The sequence below is a fragment of the Microcaecilia unicolor genome, chromosome 1, assembly GCF_901765095.1.
Source record: "Microcaecilia unicolor chromosome 1, aMicUni1.1, whole genome shotgun sequence".
Lineage (NCBI taxonomy): Eukaryota > Metazoa > Chordata > Amphibia > Gymnophiona > Siphonopidae > Microcaecilia > Microcaecilia unicolor.
In genome coordinates this window covers 306,934,730-306,949,966 of record NC_044031.1, presented here as the reverse complement: position 1 = coordinate 306,949,966, position 15,237 = coordinate 306,934,730, and the positions used below count along the sequence as shown (strand labels likewise).

Below are 15,237 nucleotides of genomic sequence, written 5' to 3'. Positions count from 1 at the left end.
GCACAGCACTGTCCCAAACAGTGAGTCAGGATCCCTCCTCTGCCCCAATTAGAACCTACAGTCAAACTTTAGTCGGGAGTTGCCACTGCCAGCTGCTCCTCCCAAGCTCACAGTGTCCACAGATAAAAGTAAGTTTCTGGGGCATCAGAGACAGGGGATCTGAAGTCCTCCAGATATGATTCTGTAGATTCAAGCCACCCACAAAGCTCAACTAGGAACCAACTGGACCAGGAGCAAAGCACCCGAAACCAGAGGCTGAAAAACGTGTCTATCTACCTGCTGGAGATAGAAAGTACTGAGGAGCTGGACTGGATGCCAAGAGAAAGCTCAGTTTTCAGTTCTTTATCTCCACATGCTGGTTGATGGACAACTATCCCACAGGTTTTGGAATACTGGGAAGCTACATGATGGAATGTTACATTCTAATGGTTTTTCTCCTTTTTATACTGTGCTGTCAGATTAAACATCAATAACAAGACAAAAAAAAAAAGTGTGTGAGGAAATTATGTTGGTGGGGGCAGGAGGGAATGGTTTGAGGGCCTGCCCTCACACTGAATGAAGCCAGAGAATCTCCTTCATTGAGTTGGATCTGCTTTTGTGATACTCCCCCTCCTTGAACATAATCTGTGAAGCTACTCAATGCAACTAAGTTGTAAAATCTGCATTCAAAGGTGTAACAGCAAGTCATGCTTTTCAGATAATCAGGTCTGACAAGACACCTACTTACCTAATGGGCCATCCTAGTGATTACCATATAGGTGGGACTTCTTTACCCTACTTCTTAGGTTTTAACATCTTAAAAAACCCAACACACACCCTTGCTCAAAATTAGTCAACTGAAGAAAGACTGGCTTCCAATTTCCAGAAGGCTGTTAACATTCCTATCCAGAAATAACCTAACTAGATCTTCTCCACTCCACAAAACAGAACCTATTTTTCTTCTCATGAAGGAAGACCACTAATGAGGTGGGGTTAACAGGTCTCCAGCTTGGCCCTTCACCCAGACTAGGTTTGTATGACCATCAGAAATGTCCCAAGACAAACACTCCAGCCCATACCTTGAGGGCAAAAAGGTTGAAATTTCTTCCATTAGTCCTTATTGGCTCAAGTGATATGAATTCCCGGTCTGGTTGTGACACTTACTAACCATCTGATTTCTGAACATACCTAGTGCTCACGACATCCTCATCTCCTGATGTCTAATTTAATTTCCTGCAGAGATCAGAAGCCCCACTGTTCAAAGGTTGAGTCTATCTAGCCTGTTATATGGGCTGAAGCCAGTAGGCAGAGATGGATGCCACACTGGTTCACCTAAAACAATAGCAAATGCTATTGAAAACAATAGCAAAAAGATTATTAGAAATAAGGGATTTTTTTTTATTTTACATTTATATCACACATTATCCCAAGCAAATTCTGATTCAATGTAGCTTACATTTGAAAATACAGTGAGACAGAATAATAGAATTTAGTTAGATCATGGGAGCAAGTAGATGGATATATCTGAAACATTTAACAAAGCTGAGATTAGCATATATACCCAACTGGGCATTAAAAAAAAAAAAAAGGCAAGTGCAATTTTATAATATACCACTGCAATCCGCAAAACAGAAGCAGCAAGTTCCCACATGCCATCTTTTTTTCTTTTGATACAGGCACAGAGAAAAAATACTCCAGGTTTCAACCTAATTCATGTTTAATGTGGAATATAAATGCCATAAATAAGTAAATAGACAGACACTCTGAATGCTGAGAACCTGATTCTCATAATGATGTCTGTTTTAGTGGCCCTTTACCAGGAGAAAAGAAATCTCTATACGAACAGTACTAGGGTGTCCCTTTAACCAGCTCCTCCAAATGAAACACTGATTATGATTTATAACAAATTACTACTCTACCTATAAAAAGTTATTCCATTATTATACTTCCTCTGTATACATCCATATGCACAAGCCGGCGTGTTTGAAAATCTAAGTGAGATTAAATAAAAATGCCACCAAAAATAAAGAACGACAACGTGGATGCAGCAGTTCATAGGTTTGCTTGCTTTGTTTTGAGTGCACAGGATTCGGGCTGCACGAGGAAGGGGAAAACGGAAGTCTCACAAGGTCGCCACTGGAAGTCTCGGCAGTCATTTTAAAAAAGTGGTGTGGCAACAAGAGGGTCAGTGGCAGCAAAGACTGGGGATCTTTCCTGCCCTGAAGAAACCACTAGACCACTAGGGTGGCTTGGTACATGCCAGGAGACAACACTGTGTCTCGGGGCAGGAGAGGCAAAGCTCAGATCGCCGTGCATTTCCACAGGGACCCCCGCAAGACCTGGGCCCATCCCCGCAGACCTGGAGAGAATCCTTGTGGATTCCCACTCTTGTGCAGCTTTCTAATATGTACAGCTAGTTTCCCCAGAGCACAAAAAAAAAAAGAAAAGAAAAGGAAGATGAAAGTCAACAGAAGAGGGGTGGGGGGGGGGGGGGGGAGTACTGGAAATGGTCTTTTCTGTTATGACCTGTAAGATTGCAAGATTTGCTCTATTTTCTCTCACACATATGGTCTTTCTAAGCACCAAAAACATTTTGTAATCAATATCAGTTATCTGAAAATAGCATGCACTTTCTATGTTGGAGATGTTAGCAAATATTACAGCAAAAATAATGCTTACAAATTACATACTGAGAGCAAAGAATGCTTCTCAAAGGCTGGCTGTATTCTAATTCCCAGCTCAGATGTCTGCTCCTTGGGTAGACTGAGGCCGAACTGGTCATCTTGCAATGATGACACCTAGTGGTCCTAAATCTGGCTAGTTACAGATTTCCAGAATGAGCCCTAGTGAGGACGGTCACTGCAAGACGGAACTAAAGTGAGTAAAAAACCCGCTGGTAGTTGGGAGCCCAAATAAGCAACAGAAAACCGCCAGTTAAAACAAACAAACAAACAACTGAAAACAAAATACAAATTACAAGCAACAGCACTTGGGCTACACTGTCTATCAAATTCAACACAAAAGCTACAACATAACATATAATTTGAACAATAAACTATCAAGAGTAATTAAATAAATCCTAAGGTGTAGGCCACTGTATTATCTGTGTTAAAAAAGAGCTGAGGCACATACAAGAACACAAAAGTTCCAGAGTTTGGGAGAAGCTACTCCAGCCAGTACATGACAAACTGGACTTATCCATACACCTTATCAGAATACTCGTGTGGAGAATTGGGGGGGGGGGGGGGGGGGGATCACAACAGAAATGCACCACACTTGCAAATTCCATGAAGTTCATAATGTCCACAGTATTTACAAGGTTAGCAGACACCAAAAATTCTTATTGCATCATTACAGCTAGATTTGCAAGCCTCCCCGATGGAGGGCTGGCTAACTTCTATACAACTATCGGTGTGTGTATTTCCTGGTGATAGAGTTAATATTAAACCAGATAAATCTATGTGGAAGATCTCCCATTGCAATGGTTTTCCTCTTGCTTTCATCAAGGAGCAATTAGATCTTACCTGCTAACTGGCTTTCCTTTACACCGGCACAGATGGTTATGCACTCCGACCAGCAGATGGAGACAGAGAACAAACAGATTCAAGTGAGCCTATAAGTGGGCTGTGCAGTCTTCAGGAAACCAATATACGCCTAGCAAAGCAGATGACCCACAGGACTGAACAGAGAAAACACTCCAAAAGGAAATCAAGTTCTCCATTCAATTTTGCCACCTCGATCCCCTGACTGAGGCTGTCTGCACTGCTGCTGCCAAATAGGAGAAACAGGATTCACTAGCCCTGACCAACTGCAAGGCGGCTGGTACGGGGTTGAATCCTGACACTCCCCTGTGTCTGTATATTTTTTTTGTACAGTTCTGAAAAAGAACCAAAACACTTCACGAGAGTGCCAGCTACAAAAACACTGAAAACAACAAAACTACCGTCCGCTGGAAGGGCTCTGTGCCAGTTTAGAGGAACTAAAGGAAAGCCAATTAGTAGGCAAGATCTAATTGCTCCTTCAACAGCATCCCTCTAGACCGGCACAGATGGGAAGTACCAGAGCAGTGACCATGATAGGCGGGACCCACGGAGCCCCTCTGTCAGCACCCTGGCTCCAAACCGCACATCCTGACGAGCAAACACATCAAGGTGATAGTGGCGCGTAAAGAAATGAAGACCAGGTTGCAGCCTTACAAATTTCCAGCTGAGAAACCAATGAATGCTCTGCCCATGAAGCCCCCAAAGCCTGAGTAGAATGGGCCTTCAAGAAGGAGGGAACAGGCTGTTTCTAAAGTATACAGGCAGAGGCCACAGCCTCCCTCACCCAATGGGCAACAGTGGCAGACCACACCTCACCCTTTTGTGAACCAAACAACACGAACATATGATCCGAACGGCGAAACTAGTGTCACCCTCAAATAGCGACAGGGGGCTCTGTGGACATCCAAACAGTGCAAGCGCTTCTGTTCCTCCAAGCCAGAACTGCCCCCCAAAAAAGACAGGGAAACCTGCTGATTGACATGAAGTGGAGAAACCACCTGAGGCAGAATGCGAAGAACCACTTTCTCCCGAAGAAACTGGAGGAAAGACTCCCTACAGGAAAGAGCCTGCAACTCGGAAACACGCCAAACCAAAGCCAAGGCCACAAGAAGCACCACCTTCAACGTCAAACCCTTCTGAGTACAGGACCCAAAGGATGCTCTACGACAGTGGACAACACCAGGTTAAGATCCTAAGGCAGAACAGACCTATGAACTGGAGGATGAATAAGACGTACGCCCCAAAAGAAACAAATCACATCAGGAAGGGACTCCAAAGGATGCCCCTGAATCAGGCCCTGAAAGTAGGCCCCAGCCGCAACCTCAAGGATGACAAAACGAGACCGTTATCTAGGCCAGCCTGTAAGAAATCAAGAAACTGGGGAACTGCAGCGGCACAAAGGAACAGTCCCCACACATGCACCACATGCGAATATTAGGTGAAAGAAGTTGAACGCTTCTTCCAACGAAGCACAGTGGCAACCACTGGGACAGAAAACCCTTCAACAAACGCACCCTCTCCAAAGCCAAGCCGTATGCGAGAACTGAGCTGCATCAGACATGAGCACCAGTCCCCGAGATAGAAGATCTGTCAGTGGTAGAAATCGAAAAGGCTCCGCCACAAGAAGCCGAATGAGGTCTCCATATCACGGCCTGAACGGCCAATCCAGTGCCACCAAAACCACCTGACCAGCATGATGTTAAATTCGAAGCACAAATCTGTCCATCAAGGGTCAAGGGGAGAACATAAAACAGGCTGATGCTGGGCCAAGGCTGTACCAGCGCATCGAGTACCTCTGCGGGAACTCCACGGCTCCCCGGAGAAGTGTTGGGGCAGCAGGAAAATAACTGCTGGGGGAGGGAAAAAAAATGTCTGCTACTCTGTTTTTCTTTTTTTTTCCATGCAGCTGCCCCACGATAAAACACTTGTTTCTTGTTTTTCACCAACACCAGGCCAGAAAGTAGAAGCAAGGCAGACCCCACAACACTCCAAACTGCTGCTTTGCCTGAAGACAGAGCCAGACAGCTGAGGCTCACAGACCAAAGGTACCCACAAGCAAGGTCCCGACTTGGCCACCCAGGTTTAACACCTCCGAGGCGCAAGAGACCCCAGCGGGCCTCAACCCCTTTCCAGCAGGCAGACAAGAGGGAAGCAAAACCTGAAACTACCTCTGGTGTTTTAATTTTCCCTTTTTAAACAAAAAAAAAAAAAAAAAGAGAGGGAGCATTTTCTCTTACCCAGTAGCCCCAGGAAGAAAACTCAAGAAAAGAAATCCCAGGGTCCACAAGTAACCGACTGCACAGGCTTACCTCTCCTCCATCTGCTGAGACTGAGAACAGACTGGTTTCCTGAGGACTGCACAGTCCACTTGTCCACTTATAGGCTCACTTGAAGCTCAGTTTGTTCTCGGACTCCATCTGGTGGTCAGAGTAGATAACCCATCTGTACTGGTCTAGAGGGATGCTATGGAAGCTGTGAATTCACACGAGAGAAAAAAAAAGTTGGGAGGGGACTTTCCACTCCAGTCATCCAAAGCTCATCTCCACCCTGTCTCCCCCACCCCTCCGCTTACCTGAGCGATGTAGCCTCTGGGTACATGCACCTCCTTGTGCAATTTTGTCTGCTCATGCAATCGTCCATTATATGAACGGTAAGACTCCAGTTCTTTCTGGGTGCTCTCCAACTGTGCTTTCAGGACTTGAATCTAAAACAAAAATTCAAATCAAATTTCAGTCATAAAAGAAAGGTCTTGAGAAGCCAACAAAATCCGTATCACAGTTGAGAATAATTGTACATGGTGGACAAGGATGAAAGGACTCAAGACAGTAAAAGAGGAATGTTTGAAGAGGTTTGGGGGGGGGGGGGGGTGCATCTCACTTTCTACCTACCAATCTGGCACACCAGACCTCATCAGCAAACCCCAATCAAGGTTTAGATAATTTCCTCATTTGTCCAACTGTCCCAACACACTGTACGGTTCAGGAACCACCATTTTTCAGCAGTGTATTTTGTTTGACAGTGCACAGTTTTTAATGCTTTGGTAATCTGCTTGCAATCAGTTTACTATACTTGGAATAAAAATCTGTTTCAGAACATAAATTGGAATGTTGAGCACTGGAGTTTACAGCAGCAATCTAATGAAGCTTACCGTGGAGGTCACAGTCTCTTCCCTGTCCATGTTTATGTTGCCACATCTCTCACTAGGTTTTCACCTTTCTTCCTCTGCCCTCCTTTCCATATGGCTAAAGAGAATCCCTAGACCTACAATGACTCCCCGGACTCTCCAGTTCCTCAATAACTTGTATTAGAGCCGATGAGTCTAGACCGGAATTTCTCCTTCCTTCAACATGCACTATCAAATTAGCCGCAGATCTGGTTGTACACCATGTCCTTTCTTACTCACATGCAGTCTAGTAAGTCTAGGGATTAAGGGAGCAGTATAAAAATTGAGCAGCCTCCACCCTCCCAATTTCTACCCACCAAAAAAAAAAAAAAAAGTGTCACATCTTGGTGGTCATACAAATAGTTCAATTTTTTAACACAGTGCACACAATGTATGAATTAAAGATGGCATAATGACATTATGGCTTGGAAGGGTGGCAGCAGCAAGAAAAATAGACTGAGTATTCTCAATACTAAAAATACCCATTCCTGAGCAAACGTTTAGGACCCTGCACAAGAAAATCTTTGCTTACATTTGGCAAAAAAAAAATAAAAAACAAGAGTGGCAAGAGCTCTTATTTAATTTTGAAAAGAATTGTGGGTTAGCAGTAACAAATTTTGAAAGATCATCAAGTGGTCCAAGTAAGGGCAATATATTCAAATGAAAGCAACGAGTGAAACTGGAACACTTGACAGTGAACCCAATATATTCAAATGAAAGCAACGAGTGAAATTGGAACACTTGACAGTGAACCATGTGATGCTTACTTACCATTGCTGCCTGATACTTAAGTGGGGAAAACATGCAGAGCATGAATGATGAAAACCTTTCAAATCCCTTTATATGCAAATGCTTGCATTTGTATTGATTGAGAGGGGGGAGAAGAGATTGAATGGGTGTGCACACTTTCTGTGCATCTTATCAGGGGAGGAGATGAGAGGAAAGAACTTGAAAAGTAAGTACGTAAGTATTGCCATACTGGGACAAACCAAAGGTCCATCAAGCCCAGCATCCTGTTTCCAACAGTGGCCAATCCAGGTTACAAATACCTAGCAAGATCCAGAAAAAGTTCAATGCGTTTTATGCTGCTTAGCCCAGAAATAGGAGCGGATTTTCCCCAAGTCAATTCAATAATAGTATATGGACTTTTTCTTTAGGAAGCCGTCCAGAACTTCTTTATTACCAATTCTCCTTATCTGGCCATTAATGTAAAATTCTGCTGACTTCAGAAAAACCCCCAAGACAGCTGGCAATCTTAATCTCTCAAATCCTGAGTACATCTCATATCTTCCCTAAACATGTGAACATGAAATATGTACAATGAAATATGTACAAAGTCTTACTGAACCTGCCCACATTATGTAGGGGTAATGGGGTAGACGGGGGCTAGTTTTGGGGGTGATGTGGCAATTGCAGAGGGTAGTTTGGTGGTTTGGAAGAATAGGGAAACTGTCTTGTCCTTTTCTCCAACTGCTACATCCCTTTCTAAATTTCTATCCTACAGACACTGCAACTTCTTTTCACCACAGAAATGCACTGAGCCATAATTCGGGCATTTGTTTGCCTTGAGTCCCATGGAGAAGCTGTGGCCAGAAGTATGATTGATATCAGCTGCAAGATGTATACAGATGGCAGCATACCCCGGGCAGAAGGAGAAATTAGACCTTACCTGCTAATTTGGTTTCCTTTAGTGAAGTCCCTCCAGACCGGCCCAGAGAATGACTGAGGTTTGCCTGGGGGGGGGGGGGTGTCACACCTGGGGGCCGGGTCCCTCCCTCCAAGTCCTCCCCTGCAGTGTTTAGTTCACCCGGTGGACCCGTTACGCCTCAGATTCTTCGGGGAAAGAGATGCTGAGAATGGGAGAAGCTTTGCCTGCCTGCTCCTATCCTACAGAGTTTGGATGTTTTTCTTTTTGCTTTAAGAAGACACAGCTGCCTCTCCCGCTCTCAGCAACTCCCTGGACCCCCCTTCTTAGCACAATTCCCTGGTGTCTAGTGGCACCCCCAACCCTTCCCCTAGGCTCCCCCCTCCAGACACCCTGTATCTTAATGCCTCTGTGACACCATCTTTGAAAACAGCAGCACTTTAACTCCACCCAGTGTATCCTTGGATACACCAAGCAGTGTTGAGTGGAGTAGCCGCCTAGTGGTTAGTGCAGTGGACTTTGATCCTGGGGAACTGGGTTCAATTCCCACTGTAGCTCCTTGTGATTCTGAGCAGGTCACTTAACCCTCCATTGCTCCAGTTACAAATAAGTACCTGTACATACTACGTAAACTGCTTTGAATGTAGTTGCAAAAACCACAGAAAGGCGGTATTATCAAGTCCCATTCCCTTCCCCTTGATCTGCCAAATAAGGGAATTTTTCTTATATTTGGTAGGGTGCACAGAAACTATATATGGGGAAAATCTGTATTTATTTTATATACCATACTACAGGTTTACATACATAATTAAACACAGTAACAAAAAAAAATACAAAACCAGAATAAAATCAAACATTATGAAACTCATCTAAAAAGCTTGTTGAAACAAATGTTCCTTGAGTAATTTTCTAAATTACAAATAATTTACAGTGCATAGTCCTTCTGGAGGGTGTTCCACAGACATGCACCTTCTACATAATTCTTGATCTGAAATCATTTAATCTAATTTACCTGAATGATGGCACATTCAATATTTAGACATCAGAACTCAATGGGCATGATGGACAATACAATCATAGTATACTGGCCAAAGTGTGTGTGTGTGTGTGTGGGTGGGGGGGGGGGGGGGTTACATCTCAAGTTACTTTTAAATATCAAAGTCAAAACTTTAAATTGTGTTCAAAATTTAACAGGTAGCTAGTAATTTTTGAAGTTCAGGAGAGATGATCGAATTTTAAGGCACCTGTAACAATGCAGGCTTTGGCATTTTGTGCCATCTGCAAAGAATGTATCAAATTTGAAGGAATACTTAAATCAAAAAGCATCATTACCAATGCATGTAATATAGTTCTAAATTTTTCTTCAGACAGGCATCTATTTTCAATGTAAAGGAAATCTTTACTAAAAATCTAATACGAGACCCAAAAGACAAAGGAATCTAATATAATACCCAAATACTTACCTCTCACAAAATGGGAATATCTTCTGTCTGAAATTCTGAAGGATAACTTTTCCCATTCAGATGATCAGAAAGGATTAAAATCTTGAGTTCTGGATACATTTAATTTTAATTTCTCTCTTATGTGACAGTGACACCACTTGATGTGTCACAGAATGCACCAGGTAGGATCAAGCATCACCATTTTTAAAGAAGGTGGCACAGAGGCACCAGTAAGAAGGCATCATCCTGCCTCATTAAGATACCGCACCACTAGACACTAGGGCTTTTTTTTTTTTTTTAAGTCGGGGGAAGGGGAGTTCAGGATGAGGGAGTGCTGCTGGATACCAGGGAGTTTTAGTTTTCGAGTTGGTGGGAGGGGTTTAATGGGAAAAGGGGAAAGTGCTGCTAGACAGTAGGAAGTTTTACTATGGCGCAGGTTGGGGGAGGGGGAGAGGGCGATTGGGGTTGATGCAGACCACTGGAAAGTTTTGGGGTTTTTTTTTCTTTAAAGGTCCCCTTTTGCTGTCAGTGTTTCAGCCAATTACCACTCAGGCACTAACAGGAAAGGGGATATTTTGCAACATAATTGAATACAGAGACCTAGATGCACCTGAGGATGTTGACTTCTTTTAGAGGCTACTACTACTTGCAACACTTTGTACCATACTCTTATTTCTGTAATACTTTGTACCATACCTTGTAAGCCGCACTGAACCTGCTAACGAGCGGGAAAGAGCGGGGTATAAATGCTATAAATAAATAGGTTGCATGCTCACTGCATACCAATTGGATTTTTGGTGGTAGAAACCACATGCTGAATCAGCTTTGTGCATCAGCCCCTATGATTGCAGCACACATAGCTGTAGCAGCTGAATGGAAAAAGAGTAAATTGCCTAGCTTGTTTTAAGTCAGATATTTTTGATGTCAAAATTAAACAGCAATATGGGAAAGGTGAGAAATTTGAGAGTTTGTGGGGGGGGGGGGGGGGGAGAGCTTAAAAAAAAAGTCAGATAAGCAAGCAGCTAAACAAGAGATTCATACTTGTTCAAGTTTGCTTCTGGGGGAATTCTGTGCAAAAAAAAATCTTGAAAATTCCACAAAATTCAGCATCATTTGTTAAAAATTACACTATTTTTGAGTGATAAAAAATGCAGAATATTATCATTTCTTGTGCATAATTCCCTATTCATAAGCCCTGGACCACCCCTGCATTTCCCTCCACTCCTCAGCTATCTCTCCTCCTCCCCCAAACATTCTGCCCCATCCCAGCTTTCTCATTCTCTCCCCCAGTTTTCTACCCCTCCATCTCTGCTTCCCCCTCCCCCAGGGCTTCTCAAGTAACACTCCTTTAGACTCCCAACCAGCAATCATGGTTAGAGTCATGTCTCACCAAGCCTACAGAGCTACAGTCTCTTCATTTTGGGTTGTGTGCACCAGTACTCATGGCTGCAGGTGTTTTGTTTTTTTTAAACACATGCACACAGCTTTTCCTCACAGCTTCAGCTTCTTCCTAGAAGCCTGCACAAGCCAACTCCTGAGACTGTAGCCATTTGTCCCTGGGTCCAAACAGCAACAAATCTTTGGGTGTCTAGGTGAGTCAGCATTCACAGTTGTAGTCTTTTCTCCCTAGACAGTTGTTTCTTGTTCCCTGTGCACAGTACCTTAGACCCAAGCCAGTTCACTTAAGGAACAGACAAGGGGAGGGGGGGGGGGGACATACAGTAAAAGAAGGTTTGAGATTTGGAGTTGTGTGAGATGGTCAATTGTTCTATTAACACTTGTACAAAGTATGATAAAATTATGTCTTACCTGATAATTTTCTTTCCTTTAACGCAGCAGATGAATCCAGGAACTAGTGGGTTAAGTCCGCCTAACAGCAGGTGGAGATAAGAGATAAACTAAAGGCAGTGATGCCAGACGGCCAAGCTCCTTCCTCAGTTAGTATGTCATTCGTAAGCATTTGCCAAGGCCAAAAATATGAAACCAATAACAACCAGAAACCATCCTCACTATGAAAAACAGAGAACCAAATAAGAACTTCAAAATAACTGCAACTTGATCCAGAAATCGGAATCCTTTCCATGTTCCCATATCTGTCTGAACTCTGCAAAAGAGAACCCAAAAGGAAAAAATAGCCACACTGCGCAGAAAATGAAAAAAACGTCGGCTGAACTAGGGAGGGATCCTGGATTCATCTGCTGAGTTAAAGGAAAGAAAATTATCAGGTAAGACATAATTTTACCTTCTTGTCACTTGCAGCAGATGAATCCACGAACTACTGGAATGTGCCAAAGCATTCCTTAAGTAGGGTGGGAAGCCGACGCTCCCCGCGCCAACATTCCCGCCCCAAAACTCACATCCTCTCGAGCAGACACGTCTATCCTGTAATGCTTCGCAAAAGTATGACGGGCCTCCCAAGTAGCCGCCCGACAAATCTCTTCCAGAGATAAGGCCAACACCTCCACCCAAGAAGCCGCCTGCGCCTGAGTAGAATGCGCCTTCAGGGCCACTGGGGACGCCCGCCCTTGTAGCAGATACGCCGCTCCAATGGCTTCCCTAATCCAGCGAACAATGGAAGCCTTAGAAGCCGCCTCACCTCTTTTCGATCCCCACAAGAGCACAAAGATGATCCAAGCGTCGAAACTCGTTAGAGATCTGCGAATACTGAAACAAGGCTCTCCGCACGTCCAGGAAACGTAGCAAGGCAAACTCCCCCCAGATAATCCTCTCTTCGAAAAGACAGAAGATATAAACCGCCTGATTGACATGGAAAGCCGAAAGCACTTTAGGTAGAAACAACGGCACCGTTCGAATAGACACCCCTGCTTCAGAAAACTGCAAAAAAGGATCTCTGGAAGACAAAGCCTGAATTTCAGAAATCCTCCTAGCTGAAGCAATGGCCACCAAAAACACTGTCTTAAGTGTTAGATCCTTCTCAGAAACCTTATTCAACAGCTCAAATGGTGGGGCCTGGAGAGCTCTCAGTACCACCTTCAAATACCACGCTGGGCACAGCTGCCGCAGAGGAGGCCGAAGCCGAAGAGCCCCGCGTAGGAAATGGACCACAACAGAATGAGCTGCTAAAGAGGAACCTCCAGTTTGCCCCTAAAACAAGCTAGCGCGGCCACCTGCACTCGAAGGGAATTATATGCCAATCCCTTTTGAAGACCATCCTGAAGGAACTCCAGAATAACCGGAATGTCAATGGTGGCTCAGAGTGCTCAAACGAGATCCGCATACCACAGCCATCGGGGCCAGTCTGGGGCCACTAGAACGGCTGGCCCCCGATGCCGCCCTATTTGCAAAGAACTCTCCCTATCAGAGGCCACGGAGGAAAAGCATACAGTAGCTGTTGTTCCGGCCATGGCTGGAGAAGAGCGTCCAATCCTGCGGATCCTGGCTGCCTTTTGCGGCTGAAGAACTTTGGCATTGCAAGCCATGGCCATGAGACCCATTACTGGTCTTCCCCAACGTTGACAGATCAGCCGAAAAGCCGAGTCAGACAGTGTCCATTCCGCTGCGTCCAAAAGAGTCCGGCTGAGAAAATCCACTTAAACATTGTCTTGACCCAGATTGTGCGCTGCCGACACTCTGAACATGCGCTTCCGCCCATACTAGAAGACGAGACGCTTCCACTGCCAAGGGAAGACTGCGAGTGCCCCCCTGCCGATTGATGTAGGCCACCGTTGTGGTGTTGTCCAAGAATACACAAACCGCCTGCCCCTGCAGACGGTCCTAAAAACTCTGCAGCGCATTCACGACTGCTCGCAACTCCAGACGATTTATCATCCAAGTTGCTTTGAGAGGGGTCCACGATCCCTGGGCTACTCAATGAAGACAATGGGCTCCCCAGCCCGCAAGGCTGGCATCCGTCACGACTACCACCCAACTGGGAGACGCCAGAGAAACACCCTTCTGCAAGCTGGCTGACCAGAGCCACCACGCGAGACTGTACCGGCTTGACCAAGGAAGGCGTCGTTGAAAATCCAGCGACGTCGGCAACCATCTGCTCAAAAGGAAATTCTGAAGAGGCCGTATGTGAGCCCTTGCCCATGGAATGACCTCCACGGTCGCCGTCATGGAACCAAGGAGCTGAACATAGTCCCACACTCCAGGAGTGCGACGACTCAAGGTCCGAACCTGAGAACGCAATTTGATCCTTTGCCCCTCAGGGAGAAACACCTTCCCCTGCTTCGTATCGAATTGCACTCCAAGATACTCCAGGCTCTGAGTAGGAACCAGATGACTCTTGTCCATATTGACCACCCAACTTAAGGACTGCAACACCGCAATCACTCGGTCGGTGACCACTCGACTCTCCTCTGCTGTCATCGCCCGAATCAGCCAGTCGTCGAGATATGGATGCACTCGAATCCCCTCCTTCCGCAGGAACGCCGCCACCACCACCATGACATTGGAAAAAGTGCGTGGGGCAGTGGCCATTCCGAAAGGAAGGGCCCGAAACTGGAAGTGCTGACCCAGCACCGCAAATCTGAGAAATCTGATGGGGCTGCCAAATGGGAATGTGCAGGTAAGCTTCCCTCAAATCGAGAGCCGTCAAAAACTCGCCTGGTTGAACAGCAGCAATAACTGCCCTTAATGTCTCCATGAAGAAGTGACGAACCTGCAAAAACTGGTTTACTTTTCCGAGATCGAGAATAGGCTGAAAAGCCCCTCCCTTCTTTGGAACCACAAAGAAGATGGAGTACCGACCTGTGTGCCTTTCGAGAGGAGGAACAGGCACGATAGCACCTATCCTTAGCAGGTCTCGCAAACACTGCAGAACCGCTGTCCTCTTGGCCCACGATACACAGCGGGACTCCAGAAAAAAGTCTGTGACGGGAGAGAATTCTAGCTTGTAACCTTCTCGCACCACATCAAGGACCCACTGGTCCGAAGTAATTCTGGCCCACTCTGGAATTAACAGAGAAAGCTGACCACCAATCTTGCTCTCCTCCCGAATGAACCTGCGCCCCATCATTGGGAGGCCCGAGAAGGAGCCCCCTGACAAGAGGGGGGGTGCAGCCGGAAGCTTCTCGTTGCGAAAGGAAGAACGCTGCCCAAAACGAGGACGCTGAAAGGCTGCATTGGACCGCCCCGGGCGATACCGGTGCGTCTCTCTGAAACGTGACCTCGAGGCTCCTTTCTAGGTCTTCCCCAAAAGCAATTTCCCTCGGAAAGGCAATTTAATGAGCTGTTGCTTACAGGCCATATCTGCGGCCCAATGACGGAGCCACATAAGATGCAGAGAGGAAACGGTCAAGGCCATGAGTTTGGCCGCAGCACGGACCAAATCATACAAGGCATCCGCCCAAGTACGCCAGCCCAATATCCATCAGTGACATCTGAGGAGTTCCCGGCATATCAGACTCCGAAATCTAATCCATGACAGAATGTAGCCAACTGAGACAAGCTCTAGCCGCATAAGAACTACAAACAGAAGCTTGAAGTGTCAAAGCGGCCACC

General features: G+C 45.5%; 1 protein-coding gene across 3 annotated transcripts in view; it reads right to left on the bottom strand.

Moving 5' to 3' along the window:
- The window catches only part of TRIOBP (TRIO and F-actin binding protein), a 199,991-nt gene that overhangs the window by 76,939 nt on the left and 107,815 nt on the right, over nt 1-15,237 (bottom strand). For all 3 annotated transcript variants that reach the window (XM_030207982.1, XM_030207974.1, XM_030207993.1), the window contains exon 7: nt 6,094-6,225. In XM_030207982.1, the coding sequence (XP_030063842.1) occupies nt 6,094-6,225 (132 nt within the window). The remainder of the gene's footprint in view (nt 1-6,093; nt 6,226-15,237) is intronic.